Source organism: Drosophila rhopaloa, unplaced genomic scaffold, assembly GCF_018152115.1.
Source record: "Drosophila rhopaloa isolate 14029-0021.01 unplaced genomic scaffold, ASM1815211v1 contig_115, whole genome shotgun sequence".
Lineage (NCBI taxonomy): Eukaryota > Metazoa > Arthropoda > Insecta > Diptera > Drosophilidae > Drosophila > Drosophila rhopaloa.
The window spans coordinates 19,407,202-19,431,091 of NW_025334990.1; the positions used below are offsets into that span (position 1 = coordinate 19,407,202).

Sequence of the window (23,890 nt, forward strand, 5' to 3'; positions counted from 1 at the left end):
TTAATTTTAATTGTATACCTTGTGCTGGTGGATCCGCTAAAGAGCATATAGGGAACATCCACAAGTTACTTATTGGGGCCGTCCCAATCTCACTTTCCAAGTACAGTCAACATACATTTGTGTTTTTGATTTCATCTTCATTATTTCATCGGATCTTAATAAACTCAATTATGTATAATGCTAAGACCAACACTCCCATCTGATTTTGTAAAAACGAGTCACGTCCATATTAAAAACGCCTTGTAAATTTTTATTGTAAAAAAGGGTTTTTTCAAAAAACTGTAATGAGAAAGTCATTATAAAAACTGCGACAATTGGGCCTAATAGTGAAATGTCTTAAATATCTTAATAAAAACTGCAAGTTAAATACGATCTCAGCAGCGGATTAGTCTAATTAAAGCACCTGATCGAGTCTCCATCAGTTTCGCTCCTGGCCCAGCTGTATCAACTGCTCTAACTGGCGCTCGATCAGTTTCATTCGGTTGTCGTTGATCTGTTCCTTCTTTCGCCTCTGCACCGCGCTGTTCTTTTGGTCGATCACCGCCAGGGCCCTCTTGACCGTCCGAACGTCCATCTGGGAGCACCTTCCAGTGAATCCGGAGCAGCAGCAGGTCAAGAGCTTCAGAGGCGGGTCTAGAAACTTCTTCTGGGGCTTACCGGCCTGACTGTTGCCTTCCAACGTCCTCATCTCGCAGGAATTATCGTTCCTCTTTTCGAAGGAATCATTAGTGGGTATAATAACCTGGCTGCCATCGTTCGGCAGCACGATAATCTGACGCAGGCTTAGGTAGTTGGGGTAAACGTTCATCAATCGCTGGGAGATAGTCCGGAAAAGCTTAAATTTCATCAAGAACCCAGCTCCTCCGTGTGCAGTCAGAACCTGTTCATACCGACTCAGCACTTGGGTCCGGCAGATGGCCCCGTTCAACTCCGCCTGCGCCTTGATAACCTGATTCAAACGAGACACGGAATGAGCCAAGGAATTCGGAATTGGAAGATGGGTGAACTCACCTGGGTATCGCTCACGGCTAGACCGTTCAGCAGGTTGAACAGCACAATCGTCATGAAGAACACAAAAAGCAGGAAGATCAGGTAGGTGTAGATACTCGTAAACTTAATATCCCCTGCATCGAACTCGCCTGTCAGCATCACAATGGTCTTAATCAGGGCCTCGATAGGCATGGTAAACGTGTTGAAGGCCCCACCTTCCTCTATTGGCTTACTGAAGAGGATGTGGAAGCACAGGCTGAAGGTCAATACAAATATCGAGTATAGGGCAAAGCACTTCAAGAAGCTGCCCGAGACCTCCCGAAGCATGAGCATGTGCGTTGAAATGGACAGCACTGGTAGGGAGCCCACCAACAGGCAGAATTCAATGGAGACTAGCAGGATGGTGGACACGGCCAAGACGCGCTTCGTCTCTTTGTCGAAATTGGATTCAATGCAGGTACATATAGAAAGTATTATCAGAACGACCTCCATAATATTAGTAATGGACAAAAGATACCGAACTGGAGACATCATGAACTGGATGGCCTCCCTAATAATTAGATAGACAATCCCTACAATGGAAAAAACTAAGAATAGGGCGGTGAGAGCCCTGTGATCACTCTCGTGAAATTTAAGAAGTGTGTGGGTGATGATTGAGGCGGTAAATAGTGAGTAGAGCAGGAAGTTAACGTAGAAGATCACGGAAAGACGGTGCCACTTGAGGAAGAGGAAGCTCGAGATCACCGGATGATGCAGCAGGTGGCGCAGCTCCTTCGTCTCAGCTATGAAAGCAATGGGGGCCATTTCGTCGTGGAGTTGATTGGAGGGGGCGGCAGGCTTACCCACTCCAATGTCTCTCTCCTGACGAATCAGATTCTTGAAGTCGATGTTGATCTCGTATTTAAGTTCACCGGGCCTTTTTCCATTTGTGGTGATGCAGGAGTCAAAGTGCTCCTCCAGCACCTCGGGTGGCATGTCCTTGATGGGCAGCGTTCCGAAGACGCTCCTAGAGCCAATGTAGGCGCCGTGCTTTAGGAGTTTCTGTATAGCCGTCGTATTACGGTATTTCACAGCATAGGAAAGGGGCACTTCACGACCTGTATCAGCCTCGTTAACGTCCACGCAATCGTTGTTTAGGAGCAAGTCAAAGCAGCGCTGATGGTTGAAGCTTTCGTATGGCGTTTCCTCTAGGCGACCGATTACTGCATTCAGTAAACTGGATTTGGGGTCAAGCCGCAGGTTTGGCACCTTCAGCAGTCGTTCCAACGCTTGCCAGTTGCCATGGATTACGGCCAATTCGACGATATTGGCCTCTTTGGTTTTGGCGGGCTTTGAATTAATGTCGATTCCAGAGGCAATGATGGCTTCGAAGGCATTATGCTTGCCCTGCTTAACGCTCTCCTGCAGAAGGCTAAAGAACTCCTCTTGGTTGTCCGCATTGCCCTCGTGACTCTGTAGGTACTCGGCAAATTGCTTCTCAAACAGGCCCTCTTCTCCGTACCGCAGAGTCTGGCGAAGAGTTTGTCCGTCGATTTCTGTACCGCTCAGGCGCTCTTTGGGCAATGTCAGCTCCGGGAATTGCTCCTCCAGTAGCCGGCGCACTTCTCCATTGCAATGGCTATCGATGTCCAGCTCAGGGTGATTTACGAAGAGCTGCACCAGCTCCCGCTTCTGAGCCTTCACCTCGCTTTTCCTCAACACGTGGTGCAGAGGCGTGAAATCGGCTTGGTCAATTAAATTCGGCGAGGCGCCGTAGTCTAAAAGCAGCTTTATGCAGGAGAGCACATCTGAGGCATTATCTTCTGTGAGATTCTTAGCCAGCGAGTTGAGTGGGGTGAGCTGGGCGTACTTTCTATCTACTCGGACTTTTGCTCCCTCGCGGTCTCTCAGGAGAGCGGCCAGGTTTTTGGGATCCCTTAAATCGGCGGCATAGTTGACTGCGGCCTTGTTTAGCTTTTGATTAATCTGCAAAGGGGAAAGGTGGATAGCTTGGTGCCGATCTCAGGTCTTGGAAGTACTACTCACATAGTTGACCGGACAGCCGTAGTCGATGCAGGCCTCTATGAAGTCCTGGCAGCCTGGTGTGGATAATACCTCCTCGTAGACGCACATGTGGTTGTCGTCCTGCCAAGCAGCCTGTGCACCGCTATCCAGTGCCTCCCGGAACTGCTGAATGTCTTTCGTGGTCAAGGCTGTTTTCAGCCTAGCCTGCGGATCGATAAAGTCGCAGTTGCTTAAGTTCATTTCTGTGGTCTGCAAAGAGAGAGACGGTACGGGGCGGATGAGCAATGTCTATGTGGGTTGGAGGTTGAGTAAGTAAACCACGCGTCGAAGGGACGTCAGTGACGTTTACAACATTTATAAAACACTTGAAATGAAGACTAAATATACAAAGGAAAATTGCCAGAAATAAAAAATTTTGGCTTTACCTAATTGTCGTATTCCTTATCCTTTTTTGATCTCCAGCTCCGGTCTTCCTTCCTTCTATTTCGATCGGTATTTAGATTATTTTTTGTACAAGGTTTAAAGTTAAAATAAAAACAGTAAACCTTTTCAAACGTTACAATTGGGTTTTATTGAATAAAAAAGTTGTTCTGCTCCATTTGGCGGTATGGCTTGAACTAAATCTAAAGTATTCTAAAAACTACCAGTTGAGCAGGCTGCGGCCTGCAGATCCCGTTGCACCACCATATTTTGGTCCCGGCAGAGCCGCGTCGGATATTGCGACACCGACGGCAGCGCTTGCTCAGCTCACCCGGTGAATAGACTGGCTTAACTTTATGGAGATCCAAAAGAAGGGAGGTTTCGCTTAACCTCGGACAAAAAATCAAGTTCGACTTGGGTATGGCATTTGAATAAGACGGATTTGGACGGGATGAAACAGAATATGTTGTCTGGAAAAACTGGGCAAATAGATCGGCAATTGCCTGATCAGAGTTTGCCGTAGAGTTTTCGAATGATAGCGATGCAGGGTAACAGGCTGATTTACGCTTAGTGTTAACAAAATTATAAAACTGTTTTGGATCTTGTGAAAATTGGACCCTACAACGAGTCAAATAGCTTTTATAACACCGGGCGTTAAGCACGATAAAACTTGACCGAGCCCTTAGGTACCGAGAGAAGGCAGATTGTGAACCGCACATTTTAAATTTATTGAAAAGTCTGGACTTAATATTTTTTAGGTGTGACAACTCTTTATTAAACCACGGAGGTTTATTTGAAATTGACGGATAGTATAACGGAACACACAGATAAAAGAAAGAATTCAATGCATTATAAAAGATATTAACGGCCTTAGCCACGTTAGTGCATGAATACAATTCGAACCAGTCATAGCCGGATATAAAAGTATTTAAAAGATGAAAGTTTGCCTTACGAAAGCAGCGGATTCGTTTAACCGACTTTTCGGATTTTTTATTCAGCTCTGTTCTTGCGTCTACAGTCAGCTCTTGAGTTGGATGATAAGGATCTTCCGGTTGTGTAAGTGGTGACGGTCTTGATAGGCAAACGCCTTCTGAATTTGAAACAAAACACAAGTCCAGTAAACGTCCTAAGCAGTTCCTAACATGGTTCACTTGGGGAAGCGCAATGTCAAGCAAGCCGTCAATAAAGTCATGCTGCGCTAAAGGAAGTAAAATGTTAGAGTTTTCGTCAGGGGACCATGTCGCACTAGGTATATTAAAATCACCCAATACTATTAACTGATCTCGATCTGACAGTTTTTTTGAAATGGACTGAATAACGGAAAGGTGATTTGCGTAAATAGGGAACTCAGATGATGGTGGGATATATGAACAAGTAATATATACAAAACTACCGGGAAACGATAATTTTATACCTAGGAATTCGATGTCATAAAATTCTTCGAAAGTTAGTAATTCAGACGAAAAGGTGGAGTCGACAGCAATCAGGACTCCACCTCCCCGTCTGGACTGACGATCAAGCCTATAAATTGTGTACTTACCCGGGAGAATTTCGGAGCTAAGAATATCCGGCCTTAACCAGGTCTCTGTACATACCATAATATTATATGGGAAAGAAAAACTATCCGAATACAATTTAGTCAGCTTACTAAGTAAGCCTCTTGTATTCTGATAGCAAAGAAGAAAAGAGGAGGCTAGTTTTTTGGGATAGAAGAGGATGTGGAGGGCGCTGGGGATGGTTCCATTTCCCCTGAACTATTCTTTTTCCTCTTAGCTTCGTACTCTTTTACAAATATGCCCTCGGGCCAGAAAGTGGTGGAGCACACAGATGCAAAAAGAACACAAGGAATACCAATCTTAAATGATGATACTTTCCTAGCATAAGAGAATTTAAATTGTTCGACCTTCATTCATCAACTTGGATTTTGTTACGGATATAAGGCGTAATATTCAGTGATGAGAGGTCTGGGGCAAGCCGTGAAACAAATACATGTTTTGGCTGGGGCACCCGAACACAAGTAACCGTTTTTGGTACAACACATGCAACCCTTTTTGGTACTACAGAATTTGTATCTGTACTACCAATATCGGCCGGTAATCCGGACGTTAAGTCTACATGAGGTGTTGGGGCCACTACTTTATTTTGATCGGACAGAGCGGAAGTACCTAGCGGAGCCACATCGATTCCAGCAACTTCGGATACCGAATCACTTTTTGCCCCCGATCTTAGTACCATTTGAGTGGCGCCTAAGATTGGCAGCTGAGCTGGAATCGAATCGCGGGCAGCAGGTTGCACGGCACCTGCCATAGAATGCCCACCGACCGCCACTTTTTTGCGCTTTGGGGAATCGGGCTCTGCTAGCATGGGACTAGTGAGCTGCGATTCAAGTGCCACGAGCAGGTCCGTATTTTTACGGCAGTTTCGGATTAATTCCGTAACACTGCTTTTTGTGAGCCGCCTTATAGTTATTGCCTGGTTCTCACTCCACTTATCGATGGCATCACGAACCAGGCCAGAATAGCCAAGACACTTTGCGTAATAAATTTTATCACTTTTATCATTTTATCAAATTATAAAACTGTTTTGGATCTTGTGAAAATTGGACCCTACAACGAGTCAAATAGCTTTTATAACACCGGGCGTTAAGCACGATAAAACTTGACCGAGCCCTTAGGTACCGAGAGAAGGCAGATTGTGAACCGCACATTTTAAATTTATTGAAAAGTCTGGACTTAATATTTTTTAGGTGTGACAACTCTTTATTAAACCACGGAGGTTTATTTGAAATTGACGGATAGTATAACGGAACACACAGATAAAAGAAAGAATTCAATGCATTATAAAAGATATTAACGGCCTTAGCCACGTTAGTGCATGAATACAATTCGAACCAGTCATAGCCGGATATAAAAGTATTTAAAAGATGAAAGTTTGCCTTACGAAAGCAGCGGATTCGTTTAACCGACTTTTCGGATTTTTTATTCAGCTCTGTTCTTGCGTCTACAGTCAGCTCTAGAGTTGGATGATAAGGATCTTCCGGTTGTGTAAGTGGTGACGGTCTTGATAGGCAAACGCCTTCTGAATTTGAAACAAAACACAAGTCCAGTAAACGTCCTAAGCAGTTCCTAACATGGTTCACTTGGGGAAGCGCAATGTCAAGCAAGCCGTCAATAAAGTCATGCTGCGCTAAAGGAAGTAAAATGTTAGAGTTTTCGTCAGGGGACCATGTCGCACTAGGTATATTAAAATCACCCAATACTATTAACTGATCTCGATCTGACAGTTTTTTTGAAATGGACTGAATAACGGAAAGGTGATTTGCGTAAATAGGGAACTCAGATGATGGTGGGATATATGAACAAGTAATATATACAAAACTACCGGGAAACGATAATTTTATACCTAGGAATTCGATGTCATAAAATTCTTCGAAAGTTAGTAATTCAGACGAAAAGGTGGAGTCGACAGCAATCAGGACTCCACCTCCCCGTCTGGACTGACGATCAAGCCTATAAATTGTGTACTTACCCGGGAGAATTTCGGAGCTAAGAATATCCGGCCTTAACCAGGTCTCTGTACATACCATAATATTATATGGGAAAGAAAAACTATCCGAATACAATTTAGTCAGCTTACTAAGTAAGCCTCTTGTATTCTGATAGCAAAGAAGAAAAGAGGAGGCTAGTTTTTTGGGATAGAAGAGGATGTGGAGGGCGCTGGGGATGGTTCCATTTCCCTGAACTATTCTTTTTCCTCTTAGCTTCGTACTCTTTTACAAATATGCCCTCGGGCCAGAAAGTGGTGGAGCACACAGATGCAAAAAGAACACAAGGAATACCAATCTTAAATGATGATACTTTCCTAGCATAAGAGAATTTAAATTGTTCGACCTTCATTCATCAACTTGGATTTTGTTACGGATATAAGGCGTAATATTCAGTGATGAGAGGTCTGGGGCAAGCCGTGAAACAAATACATGTTTTGGCTGGGGCACCCGAACACAAGTAACCGTTTTTGGTACAACACATGCAACCCTTTTTGGTACTACAGAATTTGTATCTGTACTACCAATATCGGCCGGTAATCCGGACGATAAGTCTACATGTGGTGTTGGGGCCACTACTTTATTTTGATCGGACAGAGCGGAAGTACCTAGCGGAGCCACATCGATTCCAGCAACTTCGGATACCGAATCACTTTTTGCCCCCGATCTTAGTACCATTTGAGTGGCGCCTAAGATTGGCAGCTGAGCTGGAATCGAATCGCGGGCAGCAGGTTGCACGGCACCTGCCATAGAATGCCCACCGACCGCGACTTTTTTGCGCTTTGGGGAATCGGGCTCAGCTAGCATGCGACTAGTGAGCTGCGATTCAAGTGCCACGAGCAGGTCCGTATTTTTACGGCAGTTTCGGATTAATTCCGTAACACTGCTTTTTGTGAGCCGCCTTATAGTTATTGCCTGGTTCTCACTCCACTTATCGATGGCATCACGAACCAGGCCAGAATAGCCAAGACACTTTGCGTAATAAATTTTATCACATGTATAGCAGGGAATACTTTGCTGTCCAGCCGAGATAACTTTCTTGCAATTTTTTAATGAACAGAAAGCCAATAGAAAGGCAATAGAAAACAATAACAGCAAACCAGCACCGAATTAAATTATGATAAAAACTTTTTGTTTACTAAACACAAGTTAATCACGATGCACTCGCGAAGCGAACGGAAAGTTGTTAGAAAACACTTAAAGGTGTAGAAACGTTAAAGAGATTTAAGTAAACCCCAGTGGTTTCAATAAGAAAAATGAAAATTCGGAGCGCAAAACAAAAACACGACCGTTCTCTGTGCAGTCGCACAAAATTCTTCTTGGCTGTAAACAAAATGAGACCCAAGGAAACCCACTTGAGGCTGCATTTGGGCGTTTTTGTTTATCCCGAATGCACGATCAAAGTCGGAGGCACCGAAACTCAAGGGCGTTATTCCTTGGAACTGTCATAGCGAATGCCTCATGATTGTGGCCAAATGAAGAGCCTAATGAGTGAGAATAAAAACTGCAAAGACAAATATTGGCGGAGTTCCCTGTCGTGTTTGGCTTATTCGTTGACAGCTCATTTTCTCGCGTGGCTAAGTCCGATCGCATTAGATGTCATAAAAGCTTAAGCTTATCAGTGAAAGCCATAAATGAATTGACAATTTTGAAACAAAAATTCATCAATGAGTCTTGGGTTTTCGGCGTCACCTGATAAGGCCAATAAAAACATCAATGGAAGCTCTGTTTCAAGTACCGCTGCCTTCACCTTCCGCGATAATTTGGCGCTACGAACTAGACTGGGTAAACAATCGCACGGTCGAATACTTAACATTAATATATACTTTGTATATCCGTCTGTTTAAAATCGTTTAGCACGCCATTGCAAATATATAAATAAAGCGGTAGCCACCCCTCCTGTGATTCTTTTTATTTTGGGTATTGACTGTTGGATGGCCCACGCTGCGTATGTGTAAAAAATTTGGAAACTCAATTGATTAAAGGAAAATACTTAACAATAATAAATACTTTGTATATCCGTCTGTTTAAAATCGTTTAGCACGCCATTGCAAATATATAAATAAAGCGGTAGCCACCCCTCCTGTGATTCTTTTTATTTTGGGTATGGACTGTTGGATGGCCCACGCTGCGTATGTGTATAAAATTTGGAAACTCAATTGATTAAAGGAAAATACTTAACATTAATATATACTTTGTATATCCGTCTGTTTAAAATCGTTTAGCACGCCATTGCAAATATATAAATAAAGCGGTAGCCACCCCTCCTGTGATTCTTTCTATTTATACCCGTTACTCGTAGAGTAAAAGGGTATATTGTATTCGTGCAAAAGTATGTAACAGGTAGAAGGAAGCGTTTCCGACCTTATAAAGTATATATAATCTTGTTCAGGATCACTAGCCGAGTCGATCTAGCCATGTCCGTCTGTCCGTCTGTCTGTCCGTCTGTCTGTCTGTCCGTATGAACGCTGAGATCTCGGAAACTATAAAAGCGAGAAGATTGGCATTTTGCATGTAGATTTTAGGAGTTCCTACACAGCGCAAGTTTGTTTCAAAATGGTGCCACGCCCCCTCTGACGCCCACAAGCCACAAGCTGTGGCCACAGTTTTGATGCTATTATGAAAATTTTAATTGATGTGTATTTGTTTCGTCAATACCTATCGATTGGCCTAATAAAAGTTGGCCACGCCCACTCTAACGCTCAAAAACCCATTAAGCCTGGCTAGCGCCTACATTTCCGCCTTTCATGGCGCCATCTAACGGTTGACTTTGGAACAGCTGGCCAAGGTGCTAATTCGAGCGGCGAAAAACATACAAGAAGGCATATTTAAATTAAGTTGTTTAGCTGAAATCTACAACTAAGTCTTTGAACTCTAATGTTCAACGTTACCTGCATGTCAACCTCAACTCGATTCCCTACTAGGTCATTTCTTTCCACATCCCACCATTCTGTGTTCCAATGCAATGCCTATGTGCGCTATAATTCGAGATGGATTGTACTAGTAATGGGTATGTTTATGTTTGTTCTATGAAAACGAAATTCGAGTTATGGTTTATGCCAGAAACCATTTTAAACAGTCGTCTGCTTCCTTGCAAAACGAAGCCTAGGTATCCGTATAAAATAACAATTAGACTATCAACTAACTAACGCACATTTCGGGAGGGGTTACAGGATAGGGATTATAGGAGGTTACTTTTACTTCTTAGAGGTCATATCAAATGCATTCTCCCGGATTCTGGGCACAGTATTTGCAGTGAATGACACATTTTCTACAAAGTATATACACTTGGCCCTCGCTTAACACGGGGGTTACGTTCCTAGAAATCCTCGTGTTAAACGAAATCGTGTTAAGCAAAACATGGATTCAGTACAAAATAAGGGGTTACGTTCTCAAAATTCAAAATTAGCAGACAACAAAAATTTTGTATTGTTCAAATTTGGTCTGTTTTTATTAAAGTTTCATACAGTTGTTCAAAATGAACCAATTGTTATTAGGTATATAAAAGTTGGTATCAAATAGAAAAATTTGCTTCATTTTATTAATTAACAGGTTCAACTTTATAGAAACATATCAAATTTGAAATGCATTTGGTGGCATTTATAGTTTAAGCCAGTTTTTTAACTATTTCGGACGTTGATGCACTATGATCAGCGCAAACAAGTGGCCCTTACGACACCAAGCAGTGCTTGTTACGCGCGTAAAAACGAGATCGCGAGAAGTGAAAAAGGACAATATGGAAGCGGACAGACTAAGTTAGAAATACATACGTACGAGACTAATACTAATACTAATTTTGTGCTAAGTAAGATAAAAGTAATGTTTTAGGCTTGGCAAAGAGTCGGTAGTAGAAATAATATGGTATAGTCTATTATAGTCGTTACACAGTGCTCTAAACGGTTCATGCAAATCAAAGTTAGATCTACAAATATTTAATGTAAGAGGAACATAGTTCCTGGTAATTCTATTAGGCACGGAAAAGCTTATGCGACCCAGTAACTCGGGACCCTCCACATTCCCGTGATTAAGTTTATAGATAAAAGTTGTGCCAAGCATCGTTCTACGGTTTACTAAGGATAGTAGATTAATTAGGAGAAGTCTACTAGAGTAGGATGGTAAAATAAGACTGGCATTCCAGTTAAGGCCCCGTAGAGCAAATAATATAAATTTCTTTTGCACAGACTCTATCCGGTCTACATGTACACCATACTGAGGACTCCAAACTGCTGAACAGTACTCCAGGATTGGACGGACTAGTGAAATGAACAGCGTCTTTGTAACGTAGGGATCATTGAATTCCTTTGACCACCTTTTAATAAATCCAAGTACTCCCCTGGCTTTATTCACCATAGAAGTAATATGGTCACAAAACTTAAGTTTTGGGTCAAGGAGGACACCAAGGTCATCAACATGCGTAATTCTAGACAACGCCCAACCACCCAGCGTATACGTTGCATATTGTGGGTTCACCCGAAAAAATGTCATTACTTTGCACTTTTCGCTATTTAAATCCAAAAGATTTTCACAACACCATGTTTAAAAAGCATTTAGGTCAGATTGTAAGTCTGAACTGCTAGAAATTTCGTTATATTGCAGGCATAACTTAACGTCATCTGCGTACATAAGGACACGCGACTTTGTCAAGACTAGAGGGAGATCGTTTATAAATAAAGTAAAGAGAAGTGGGCCAAGGTGGCTTCCTTGTGGGACGCCTAAAGTAACTCGGATCAATTCAGAGATCGAGTTTTTAAAGAGGACTCGTTGAGTCCTACCACTCAGATAACTTGAGATCCATGTTAGAAGATCACATGGAAACCCTAATAAGTCTAGCTTTAATTTAAGAAGCGAGTGATTTACTGAAACAAACGCTTTACTAAAATCAGTGTAAACTACGTCAGTCTGCATGTTTTTTCTAAAGCCATTTATTACAAAAGACGTTAGGTCCAAGAGGTTTGTCGTCGTAGATCTTCACCTTATAAATATATGTTGACATGGAGATATAATCGATCTACAAAGATGTTGCAAATGGGGTGTAATAGTGTTTTCGAAAAGCTTTGGGATGGCGGATAATTTGGATATGCCTCTGTAATTTGCATTTATGTAATTGCATTTATTTCCGTTCTTATGAAGGGGAATGACAAATGACTCCTTCCAAATAAGTGGGAAATGAGATGTTTTTAAAGACAAGGTAAACAATTTGTACAGTGGTCTACACAGAGTTTCAGCACAGGACCCGGTGAATAGACTGGCTTACCTTTATGGAGATCCAAAAGAAGGGAGGTTTCGCTTAACCTCGGACAAAAAATCAAGTTCGACTTGGGTATGGCATTTGAATAAGACGGATTTGGACGGGATGAAACAGAATATGTTGTCTGGAAAAACTGGGCAAATAGATCGGCAATTGCCTGATCAGAGTTTGCCGTAGAGTTTTCGAATGATAGCGATGCAGGGTAACAGGCTGACTTACGCATAGTGTTAACAAAATTATAAAACTGTTTTGGATCTTCTGAAAATTGGACCCTACAACGAGTCAAATAGCTTTTATAACACCGGGCGTTAAGCACGATAAAACTTGACCGAGCCCTTAGGTACCGAGAGAAGGCAGATTGTGAACCGCACATTTTAAATTTATTGAAAAGTCTGGACTTAATATTTTTTAGGTGTGACAACTCTTTATTAAACCACGGAGGTTTATTTGAAATTGACGGATAGTATAACGGAACACACAGATAAAAGAAAGAATTCAATGCATTATAAAAGATATTAACGGCCTTAGCCACGTTAGTGCATGAATACAATTCGAACCAGTCATAGCCGGATATAAAAGTATTTAAAAGATGAAAGTTTGCCTTACGAAAGCAGCGGATTCGTTTAACCGACTTTTCGGATTTTTTATTCAGCTCTGTTCTTGCGTTTACAGTCAGCTCTAGAGTTGGATGATAAGGATCTTCCGGCTGTGTAAGTGGTGACGGTCTTGATAGGCAAACGCCTTCTGAATTTGAAACAAAACACAAGTCCAGTAAACGTCCTAAGCAGTTCCTAACATGGTTCACTTGGGGAAGCGCAATGTCAAGCAAGCCGTCAATAAAGTCATGCTGCGCTAAAGGAAGTAAAATGTTAGAGTTTTCGTCAGGGGACCATGTCGCACTAGGTATATTAAAATCACCCAATACTATTAACTGATCTCGATCTGACAGTTTTTTTGAAATGGACTGAATAACGGAAAGGTGATTTGCGTAAATAGGGAACTCAGATGATGGTGGGATATATGAACAAGTAATATATACAAAACTACCGGGAAACGATAATTTTATACCTAGGAATTCGATGTCATAAAATTCTTCGAAAGTTAGTAATTCAGACGAAAAGGTGGAGTCGACAGCAATCAGGACTCCACCTCCCCGTCTGGACTGACGATCAAGCCTATAAATTGTGTACTTACCCGGGAGAATTTCGGAGCTAAGAATATCCGGCCTTAACCAGGTCTCTGTACATACCATAATATTATATGGGAAAGAAAAACTATCCGAATACAATTTAGTCAGCTTACTAAGTAAGCCTCTTGTATTCTGATAGCAAAGAAGAAAAGAGGAGGCTAGTTTTTTGGGATAGAAGAGGATGTGGAGGGCGCTGGGGATGGTTCCATTTCCCCTGAACTATTCTTTTTCCTCTTAGCTTCGTACTCTTTTACAAATATGCCCTCGGGCCAGAAACTGGTGGAGCACACAGATGCAAAAAGAACACAAGGAATACCAATCTTAAATGATGATACTTTCCTAGCATAAGAGAATTTAAATTGTTCGACCTTCAAATAATATTCAGTGATGAGAGGTCTGGGGCAAGCCGTGAAACAAATACATGTTTTGGCTGGGGCACCCGAACACAAGTAACCGTTTTTGGTACAACACATGCAACCCTTTTTGGTACTACAGAATTATTATCTGTACTACCAGTATCGGCCAGTAATCCGGCGTTAAGTCCACATAAGGTGTTGGGGCCAGTAATTATGCATGCTTTGCTTATTTCACAAGAGTGGAACATAAACAGTGATTTTCGCTAATAATTGTAGAATTTAACTTAGAGTATGTGTGTATAATATGATCCTTAGTACTTAAGTGTAGGTGTGTATGTACATGTGTGTATGACTGCTTGCGACAATTCGGCCATCCTGACTGGAGAGCTCCTGAATGCCAATGCTTCTATTTACTCTTTCAACTTGACCATTTGTTTGTCCGTCGATTTCTGTACCGCTCAGGCGCTCTTTGGGCAATGCCAGCTCCGGCAATTGCTCCTCCAGTAGCCGGCGCACTTCTCCATTGCGATGGCTATCGATGTCTAGCTCAGGGTGATTTACGAAGAGCTGCACCAGCTCCCGCTTCTGAGCCTTCACCTTGCTTTTCCTCAACACGTGGTGCAGAGGCGTGAAATCGGCTTGATCAATTAAAAGCAGCTTTATGCAGCACATCTGAGGCGATTTCTTCTGTGAGATTCTTAGCCAGCGAGTTGAGTGGGGTGAGCTGGGCGTACTTTCTATCCACTCGGACTTTTGCTCCCTCGCGGTCTCTCAGGAGAGCGGCCAGGTTTTTGGGATCCCTTGAGTCGGCGGCATAGCTGACTGCGGCCTTGTTTAGCTTTTGATTAATCTACGAAGGGGGAAAATGGTTAGCTTGGTGCCGATCTCAGGTCTTGGAAGTACTACTCACATAGTTGACCCCACAGCCTTTGAGGATGCAGGCCTTTATGAAATCCCAGCAGCCTCGTGTAGATAGTGCCTTCTCGTAGATGCATGTGTGGCGGTCGTCCTGCAGAGCGGCCTGTGCACCGCTGTCCAGTGCCTCGACGAACAGCCGGATGTCTTTCTTGGCCAAAGCTGCACTCAGCGTAGCCTGCGGATCGATGAAGCCGCAGTCCATTTCTGTGGTCTGCAAAGAGAAATACGGTACGGGGCGGAATGAGCAATGTCTATGTGGGTTGGCTGTTGGGTAATCACAACCACGCATCGAAGGGACGTCAGTTACGTTTACAAAATTTATAAAACAGACCACAGAAATGGACTGCGGCTTCATCGATCCGCAGGCTACGCTGAGTGCAGCTTTGGCCAAGAAAGACATCCGGCTGTTCGTCGAGGCACTGGACAGCGGTGCACAGGCCGCTCTGCAGGACGACCGCCACACATGCATCTACGAGAAGGCACTATCCACACCAGGCTGCTGGGATTTCATAGAGGCCTGCATCAGCTAGGCCGCAGTCAGCCATGCCGCCGACTCAAGGGCCTGCAGATCCCGTTGCATCAGCATATTTTGGTCCCGGCAGAGCCGCGTCGGATATTGCGACACCGATGGCAGCGCTTGCTCAGCCCAACTTTTTAGCTGGGGTCAAGTTGATAGCGCTGCAGTCATCGGTTGGAGTGGGGGTACTTATCAAGAGGGCCGCGGCTTTAGCTGAAGTAGCTAGCGGGCGGTCACCGTCTTCCGTTGCCTTGTTGCTGCCGTCGCTGCTGCTGCCGTCGCTGCTGCTGCCGTCGCTGCTGCTGCTGTCGCTGCTGCCGTCGCTGCTGTCGTCGCTGCTGCCTTTAGTGCGGTTGATAATAAGGGACACATGATTGTTGATTTGTTCATACAATTCTTCTAACGTTTGGTTCCATTGGGTCATTTGCATGAGTTCGTATTCTAAGGTCCCGACATCTCTCTTGTCGGCATAATGCAGTGCCAGGATTCGTTTGACCTCTGGCCAATCATCGTCCCGCACATTATATGCATTGAGCCCCGAATCGGCGTGACCCCTGTTGCCTATCAGCTGAAAAAAGAAAATTCTATACAATGTATTTACAGATAATTTTCACTTCATTCATTAAAGACGTAGCGCCGTATCAGCCCATACTGATAAATGTTAAAATCTGGAAAATAGTCTGGCCGAAGGGAGATTCGGAACTCCAAAATAAATGAAGTATTTACAGATAATTTCTACGGGTCCACACAATGAGTCTGGCCGAAGGAAGATTTTGAACTTCAAGATAAATAAAGTAATTACATATAATTTCTTAGGGTCCATAACGACCATTTTTGGTCCTTTTTCAATTATAATGATAAATGTTAATGTCTGGAGCCACAAAAACTAAAATAAATTCCAAATTAATAATTTATCAAATGCAATGCAATCAATTAATTAGCTGTTTTCGACGTCATTAAAACAAAGCAGTTTTTTATCATAATTTGAAAAATACTTTAATTTTTAAAATACTTTAAACCCTTTAACACAAAACGCACTTTAATTTTGACGCGATCAATACCTTCTTCGTGAATATCCAGCCAACGACTAACCCATTCTGTAACCTGATCATCAAAAGTGAAGTGGCGGGCAACTGAGAGAAATTAAAAATTAACAGAAAGCTAACAGTGGGAACTGTTATCGTGACGGGCAGAGCTTTATGCCTATCGATAAGCTGACAAGTTTGGGCACACTTCGGCGGCTTACCGCCATGCTTAAAAATAAATAAATATAATACGACGTCATTTGTTTTTTATTTCCTATAACTAGCTCTTAACAGTTTTTATGATTCTTTGATTGTAATACAAGGTTCAGCAGCAGAAGCCGATAAAATAAGTTAAAATCTAACATATTTTCAAAGGAAAAGCAGATTTATAATTATATTTATCTGCAATAGAATTTGGGGGGTGGTGTATTTGAGACAGCCAAAAGGGGTGCGACAAATACCGACTAACCCAATGAAGACCATTGAAGTGGAGCTGATACACACTGGGTATGATCAATTTTTAAAAAAGGAGTTCGCCGGGCTGCCGCCGCTGTGTTTGCTTGTTCGTCTGGCCAGTGCCTACATTGTAACAGTGTAACATTTTTAATTTTAATTGTCTACCTGGTGCTGGTGGATCCGCTAAAGCGCATATAGGGAACATCCACAAGTTACTCATAAACTCTGATTGGGGCCGTCTCTCCCTCACACCTTAGAGCTCCTCTAATATAATCTCACTTTTAAAGTAAAGTCAACATACATTTGTGTTTTTGATTTCATCTTCTGGACATGTTTTAGAAGTGATTGTTTTATTCGGATCTTAATAAACTCAATTATGTATAATGCTAAGACCAACACTCCCATCTGATTTTGTAAAAACAAGTCACGTCCATATTGTAAATTTTTAAATTTTTATTGTAAAAAAGAATTATTTTAAACAAGAAAGGAAAGCTAACTTCGGGCGGAGCCGAAGTTGATATACCCTTGCAGAATATTCTATAAATTATATTCTCCAAAATTATTCATATGATGCATTCTTAATACTTAAAAAAAGTCCCAACTTCCTAACTTTAAAAACAACAAAGTTATGTCATTTCCAATCGTTCAGTTATATGGCAGCTATAAGATATAGTCGGCCGATCCTTATGAAATTTGGTAGGTCGGATTGATTAACCAAATATAAAATCCATAGAAGATCCCAGCCTCCTAACTTTACAAACACCAATGTTATGGCATTTCCGATCAATCAGTTATATGGCAGCTATAGGATATAGTCGTCCGATCCTTATGAAATTTGGGAGGTCGGATTTATTAGCCAAAAATAAAACCCATAGAAAATCCCAACTTCCTAACTTTAAAAACACCAAAGATATGGCATTTCCGATCGTTCAGTTATATGGCAGCTATATGATATAGTGGCCCGATCCGGCTCGTTCCGACTTATATACTACCTGCAATAGAAAGACAACTTTTGGGAAAGTTTCAAGCAGATAGCTTTAAAACTGAGGGACTAGTTTGCGTAGAAACGGACGGACAGACGGACAGACGGACAGACGGACAGACGGACGGACAGACGGACGGACAGACGGACAGACGGACATGGCTAGATCGACTCTCCTGGTGATGCTGATCAAGAATATATATACTTTATAGGGTCGGAAATGTCTCCTTCACTGCGTTGCAAACTTTTGACTGAAATTATAATACCTTCTGCAAGGGTATAAAAATCGAAATGAGAAAGTCATTAAAAAAACTGCGACAATCGGTCCTAATAGTGAAATGTATTAAATATCTTAATAAAAACAAGAAAGAAAGCTAACTTCGGACGGAGCCGAAGTTGATATACCCTTGCAGAATATTCTGTAAATTATATTCTTCGAAATTATTCATATGGTGTATTCTTAATATTCATAAAAAGTCCTAACTTCCTAACTTTAAAAACACCAAAGTTATGGCATTTCCAATCGTTCAGTTATATGGCAGCTATAGGATATAGTCGGCCGATCCTTATGAAATTTGGTAGGTCGGATTGATTGGCCAAAAATAAAACCCATAAAAAATCCCAACTTCCTAACTTTAATAACACCAAAGTTATGGCATTTCCGATCGTTCAGTTATATGGCAGCTATATGATATAGTGGCCCGATCCGGCTCGTTCCGACTTATATACTACCTGCAATAGAAAGACAACTTTTGGGAAAGTTTCAAGCAGATAGCTTTAAAACTGAGGGACTAGTTTGCGTAGAAACGGACGGACGGACAGACGGACATGGCTAGATCGACTCTCCTGGTGATGCTGATCAAGAATATATATACTTTATAGGGTCGGAAATGTCTCCTTCACTGCGTTGCAAACTTTTGACTGAAATTATAATACCCTCTGCAAGGGTATAAAAAGTTAAATGCGATCTCAGCAGCGGATTAGTCTAAATAAAAAACCTGATCGAGTCTCCATCAGTTTCGCTCCTGGCCCAGCTGTATCAACTGCTCTAACTGGCGCTCGATCAGTTTCATTCGGTTGTCGTTGATCTGTTCCTTCTTTCGCCTCTGCGCCGCGCTGTTCTTTTGGTCGATCACCGCCAGGGCCATCTTGACCGTCCGAACGTCCATCTGGGAGCACCTTCCAGTGAATCCGGAGCAGCAGCAGGTCAAGAGCTTCAGAGGCGGGTCTAGAAACTTCTTCTGGGGCTTACCGGCCTGACTGTTGCCTTCCAACGTCCTCATCTCGCAGGAATTATTAATGAAAATAAAAACCTGTCTGCCATCGTTCCTCTTTTCGAAGGAATCATTAGTGGGTATAATAACCTGTCTGCCATCGTTCGGCAGCACGATAATCTGACGCAGGCTTAGGTAGTTGGGGTAAACGTTCATCAATCGCTGGCAGATAGTCCGGAAAAGCTTAAATTCCATCAAGAACCCAGCTCGTCCGTGTGCAGTCAGAACGTGTTCATACCGACTCAGCACTTGGGTCCGGCAGATGGCCCCGTTCAACTCCGCCTGCGCCTTGATAACCTGATTCAAACGAGACACGGAATGAGCCAAGGAATTCGGAATTGGAAGATTGGTGAACTCACCTGGGTATCGCTCACGGCTAGACCGTTCAGCAGGTTGAACAGCACAATCGCCATGAAGAACACAAAAAGCAGGAAGATCAGGTAGGTGTAGAAACTCGTAAACTTAATGTCTCCTGCATCGAACTCGCCTGTCAGCATCACAATGGTCTTGATCAGGGCCTCGATAGGCTTGGTGAACGTGTTGAAGGCCCCACCTTCCTCTATTGGCTTACTGAAGAGGATGTGGAAGCACAGGCTGAAGGTCAATACAAATATCGAGTAGAGGGCAAAGAACTTCAAGAAGCTGCTTAAGACCTCCCGAAGCATGCGCATGTGCGTTGAAATGGACAGCACTGGTAATGAGCCCACCAACAGGCAGAATTGAATGGAGACTAGCAGGATGGTGAACACAGCCAAGACGCGCTTCGTCTCTTTGTCGAAATTGGATTCAATGCAGGTACATATAGATAGTATTATCAGAGCGACCTCCATAATATTAGTAATGGACAAAATATACCGAACTGGAAACATCATGAACTGGAACCCCTCCCTAATAATTAGATAGCCAATCCCTACACAGGAAAAAACTAAGAATAGGGCGGTAAGAGCCCTGTGATCACTCGCGTGAAATTTAAGAAGTGTGTGGGTGATGATTGAGGCGGTAAAGAAGCAGTAGAGCAGGAAGTTAACGTAGAAGATCACGGAAAGACGGTGCCACTTGAGGAAGAGGAAGCTCGAGATCACCGGATGATGCAGCAGGTGGCGCAGCTCTTTCGTCTCAGCTATGAAAGCAATGGGGGCCATTTCGTCGTGGAGTTGATTGGAGGGGGCGGCAGGCTTACCCACTCCAATGTCTCTCTCCTGACGAATCAGATTCTTGAAGTCGATGTTGATCTCGTATTTAAGTTCACCGGGCCTTTTTCCATTTGTGGTGATGCAGGAGTTAAAGTGCTCCTCCAGCACCTCGGGTTGCATGTCCTTGATGGGCAGCGTTCCGAACACGCTCCTAGAGCCAATGTAGGCGCCGTGCTTTAGGAGTTTCTGTATAGCCGTCGTATTTCGGTATTTCACCGCATAGGAAAGGGGCACTTGACGACCAGTATCAGCCTCGTTAACGTCCACGCAATCGTTGTTTAGGAGCAAGTCAAAGCAGCGCTGATGGTTGGAGCTTTCGCATGGCCTTTCCTCTAGGTGACCGATTACCGCATTCAGTAAACTGGATTTGGGGTCAAGCCGCAGGTTTGGCTCCTTCAGCAGTCGTTCCAACGCTTGCCAGTTGCCACAGATTACGGCCAATTCGACGATATTGGCCTCTTTGGTCTTGCCGGGCTTCCAATTAATGTCGATTCCAGAGGCAATGATGGCTTCGAAGGCATTATGCTTGCCCTGCTTAACGCTCACCCGCAGAAGGCTAAAGAACTCCTCTTGGTTGTCCGCATTGCCCTCGTGACTCTGGAGGTACTCGGCAAATTGCGTCTTAAACAGGCTCTCTTCTCCGTACAGCAGAGTCTGGCGAAGAGTTTGTACGTCGATCTCTGTACCGCTCAGGCGCTCTTTGGGCAATCCCAGCTCCGGGAATTGGTCCTCCAGTAGCCGGCGCACTTCTCCATTGCGATGGCTATCGATGTCCAGCTCAGGGTGATTTACGAAGAGCTGCACCAGCTCCCGCTTCTGAGCCTTCACCTCGCTTTTCCTCAACACGTGGTGCAGAGGCGTGAAATCGGCTTGGTCAATTAAATTCGGCGAGGCGCCGTAGTCTAAAAGCAGCTTTATGCAGGAGAGCACATCTGAGGCATTATCTTCTGTGAGATTCTTAGCCAGCGAGTTGAGTGGGGTGAGCTGGGCGTACTTTCTATCCACTCGGACTTTTGCTCCCTCGCGGTCTCTCAGGAGAGCGGCCAGGTTTCCGGGATCCCTTGAGTCGGCGGCATAGTTGACTGCGGCCTTGTTTAGCTTTTGATTAATCTACGAAGGGGGAAAATGGTTAGCTTGGTGCCGATCTCAGGTCTTGGAAGTACTACTTACATAGTTGACCTGACAGCCGTGGTCGATGCAGGCCTCTATGAAATCCCAGCAGCCTGGTGTGGATAGTGCCTTCTCGTAGATGCATGTGTGGCGGTCGTCCTGCAGAGCGGCCTGTGCACCGCTGTCCAGTGCCTCGACGAACAGCCGGATGTCTTTCTTGACCAAAGCTGCACTCAGCGTAGCCTGCAGATCGATGAAGCCCCAGTTGCTTAAGGCCATTTCTGTGGTCTGCAAAGAGAAAGACGGTACGGGGCGGATGAGCAATGTCTATGTGGGTTGGCTGTTGAGTAAGTAAACCACGCGTCGAAGGGACGTCAGTTACGTTTACAACATTTATAAAACACTTGAAATAAAGACTAAATATACAAAGGAAAATTGCCAGAAATAAAAAATTTTGGCTTTACCTAATTGTCGTATTCCTTATCCTTTTTTGATCTTCAGCTCCGGTCTTCCTTCCTTCTATTTCGATCGGTATTTAGATTATTTTTTATACAAGGCTTAAAGTTAAAATAAAAACAGTAAACCTTTTCAAACGTTACAATTGGGTTTTATTGAATAAAAAAGTTGTTCTGCTCCATTTGGCGGTATGGCTTGAACTAAATCTAAAGTATTCTAAAAACTCCCAGTTGAGCAGGCTGCGGACTGCAGATCCCGTTGCACCAGCATATTTTGGTCCAGAGCCGCGTCGGAAATTGCGACACCGATGGCAGCGCTTGCTCAGCCCAACTTTTTAGCTGGGGTCAAGTTGATAGCGCTGCAGTCATCGGTTGGAGTGGGGGTACTTATCAAGAGGGCCGCGGCTTTAGCTGAAGTAGCTAGCGGGCGGTCACCGTCTTCCGTTGCCTTGTTGCTGCTGTCGATGCTGCTGCTGTCGCTGCTGCCGTCGCTGCTGTCGTCGCTGCTGCCTTTAGTGCGGTTGATAATAAGGGACACATGATTGTTGATTTGTTCATACAATTCTTCTAACGTTTGGTTCCATTGGGTCATTTGCATGAGTTCGTATTCTAAGGTCCCGACATCTCTCTTGTCGGCATAATGCAGTGCCAGGATTCGTTTGACCTCTGGCCAATCATCGTCCCGCACATTATATGCATTGAGCCCCGAATCGGCGTGACCCCTGTTGCCTATCAGCTGAAAAAAGAAAATTCTATACAATGTATTTACAGATAATTTTCACTTCATTCATTAAAGACGTAGCGCCGTATCAGCCCATACTGATAAATGTTAAAATCTGGAAAATAGTCTGGCCGAAGGGAGATTCGGAACTCCAAAATAAATGAAGTATTTACAGATAATTTCTACGGGTCCACACAATGAGTCTGGCCGAAGGAAGATTTTGAACTTCAAGATAAATTAAGTAATTACATATAATTTCTTAGGGTCCATAACGACCATTTTTGGTCCTTTTTCAATTATAATGATAAATGTTAATGTCTGGAGCCACAAAAACTAAAATAAATTCCAAATTAATAATTTATCAAATGCAATGCAATCAATTAATTAGCTGTTTTCGACGTCATTAAAACAAAGCAGTTTTTTATCATAATTTAAAAAATTCTTTAATTTTTAAAATACTTTAAACCCTTTAACACAAAACGCACTTTAATTTTGACGCGATCAATACCTTCTTCGTGAATATCCAGCCAACGACTAACCCATTCTGTAACCTGATCATCAAAAGTGAAGTGGCGGGCAACTGAGAGAAATTAAAAATTAACAGAAAGCTAACAGTGGGAACTGTTATCGTGACGGGCAGAGCTTTATGCCTATCGATAAGCTGACAAGTTTGGGCACACTTCGGCGGCTTACCGCCATGCTTAAAAATAAATAAATACGAGGACGGAAGCTAACTTCGGCAAGCCGAAGTTTTAATACCCTTGCAGACTTTGACAAATTGCTAAAAGTGAAAAAGTAGCGAAAGGAATAAGGTATACATAAGTAAACTAGATTTGCATCGTTTCAAGTCAATTGCTTTTATACTGCAAAAATGTCATATACAAATAGAAAAAAGGGATACTTTCGCAGCCTTTAACAATTTTTCCTATCTCCTTTAAGATATAGACTTCCGAGCGGCAAGCGCTTTTACCCTAATCAAGATATGCGTAAATAAATAAGAATTGGAAAATTTTATGTTAGTAGCTTACACACTGCGCGAAAAATTCTGATAATCATCAAATTTGGACCGATTTCACCCTATTGTTCCTATGGGAGCTATAGGATATAGACGTCCGATCGGCACGCGCTTTCACCTTGATCAATGTATGCATAAAAAATAGGATTTCGAAAGATTCATGTCAATAGCTTGTATACTGCGTGAAATATCCTAAAAATCATTAAATTTTAACCGATGGGAGCTATAGGATATAGACGTCCGATCGTCACGCGCTTTTACTCTGATCAAGGTACGCATAAAAAAATAAGATTTGGAAAGATTTATGTCAATAGCTTTTACACTGCGCGAAATATCTTCCATTCTTGCAAGTTATATCCGATTGTTCCTATGGGAGCTATAGGATATAGACATCCGATCGGGGCGGTTTTCAAACTTGATCTGCGTACACTTGTTTTAGGACGACTGTGAAAGTTTCAGATCGCTAGCTTTTA

The 23,890-nt window shown here is 43.0% G+C and overlaps 3 protein-coding genes across 7 annotated transcripts; all 3 read right to left on the bottom strand.

Annotated features, from left to right (window-relative positions):
* Positions 1–271: 271 nt before the first annotated feature.
* Positions 272–22,996, bottom strand: LOC108047954 (transient receptor potential cation channel protein painless-like). 4 transcript variants are annotated; one of them, XM_044461162.1, is made up of 6 exons: positions 22,888–22,970; positions 21,691–22,417; positions 21,287–21,514; positions 19,283–21,226; positions 18,933–19,220; positions 302–688 (listed from the first exon to the last, which is right to left on the bottom strand). In XM_044461162.1, the coding sequence occupies exons 3-6, from the start codon at positions 21,503–21,505 to the stop codon at positions 419–421; spliced, it is 2,721 nt and encodes a 906-aa protein (XP_044317097.1). In that variant the 5' UTR covers positions 21,506–21,514; positions 21,691–22,417; positions 22,888–22,970; the 3' UTR covers positions 302–418. The 4 variants fall into 4 exon arrangements, with proteins under 4 accessions (XP_016983878.2, XP_044317097.1, XP_044317099.1 ...); XM_044461164.1 differs by lacking the exon at positions 302–688 and having other exon boundaries at positions 18,539–19,220; positions 22,911–22,996; XM_044461165.1 differs by lacking the exon at positions 302–688 and having other exon boundaries at positions 18,539–19,220; positions 21,691–22,433; positions 22,911–22,963.
* On the bottom strand, positions 14,030–14,886 carry LOC108047955 (transient receptor potential cation channel protein painless-like). The gene is made up of 2 exons (XM_017128390.2): positions 14,662–14,886; positions 14,030–14,601 (listed from the first exon to the last, which is right to left on the bottom strand). The coding sequence occupies exons 1-2, from the start codon at positions 14,869–14,871 to the stop codon at positions 14,395–14,397; spliced, it is 417 nt and encodes a 138-aa protein (XP_016983879.1). The 5' UTR covers positions 14,872–14,886; the 3' UTR covers positions 14,030–14,394.
* On the bottom strand, positions 15,244–16,327 carry LOC123037987. Of its 2 annotated transcripts, none has more exons than XM_044461184.1 (2): positions 16,248–16,274; positions 15,244–15,770 (listed from the first exon to the last, which is right to left on the bottom strand). In XM_044461184.1, exon 2 carries the CDS (start codon positions 15,614–15,616, stop codon positions 15,311–15,313), a length of 306 nt encoding a protein of 101 aa, XP_044317119.1. In that variant the 5' UTR covers positions 15,617–15,770; positions 16,248–16,274; the 3' UTR covers positions 15,244–15,310. The 2 variants fall into 2 exon arrangements, with proteins under 2 accessions (XP_044317119.1, XP_044317117.1); XM_044461182.1 differs by having other exon boundaries at positions 15,253–15,754; positions 16,248–16,327.
* Positions 22,997–23,890: the final 894 nt, after the last annotated feature.

Coding starts and splice junctions, on each gene's coding strand:
- LOC108047955 (XM_017128390.2), bottom strand. CDS start 14,871: ATGGACTGCGGCTTCATCGATCCGCAGGCTACGCTGAGTGCAGCTTTG. Junction 14,602..14,661: donor AAGGCTGTGGGGTCAACTAT/GTGAGTAGTACT, acceptor CCCCCTTCGTAG/ATTAATCAAAAGCTAAACAA.
- LOC123037987 (XM_044461182.1), bottom strand. CDS start 16,298: ATGATCAGGTTACAGAATGGGTTAGTCGTTGGCTGGATATTCACGAAG. Junction 15,755..16,247: donor GCTGGATATTCACGAAGAAG/GTATTGATCGCG, acceptor TTCTTTTTTCAG/CTGATAGGCAACAGGGGTCA.
- LOC108047954 (XM_044461162.1), bottom strand. CDS start 21,505: ATGGCCTTAAGCAACTGGGGCTTCATCGATCTGCAGGCTACGCTGAGT. Junction 21,227..21,286: donor ACGGCTGTCAGGTCAACTAT/GTAAGTAGTACT, acceptor CCCCCTTCGTAG/ATTAATCAAAAGCTAAACAA. Junction 19,221..19,282: donor TAGCCGTGAGCGATACCCAG/GTGAGTTCACCA, acceptor CGTTTGAATCAG/GTTATCAAGGCGCAGGCGGA.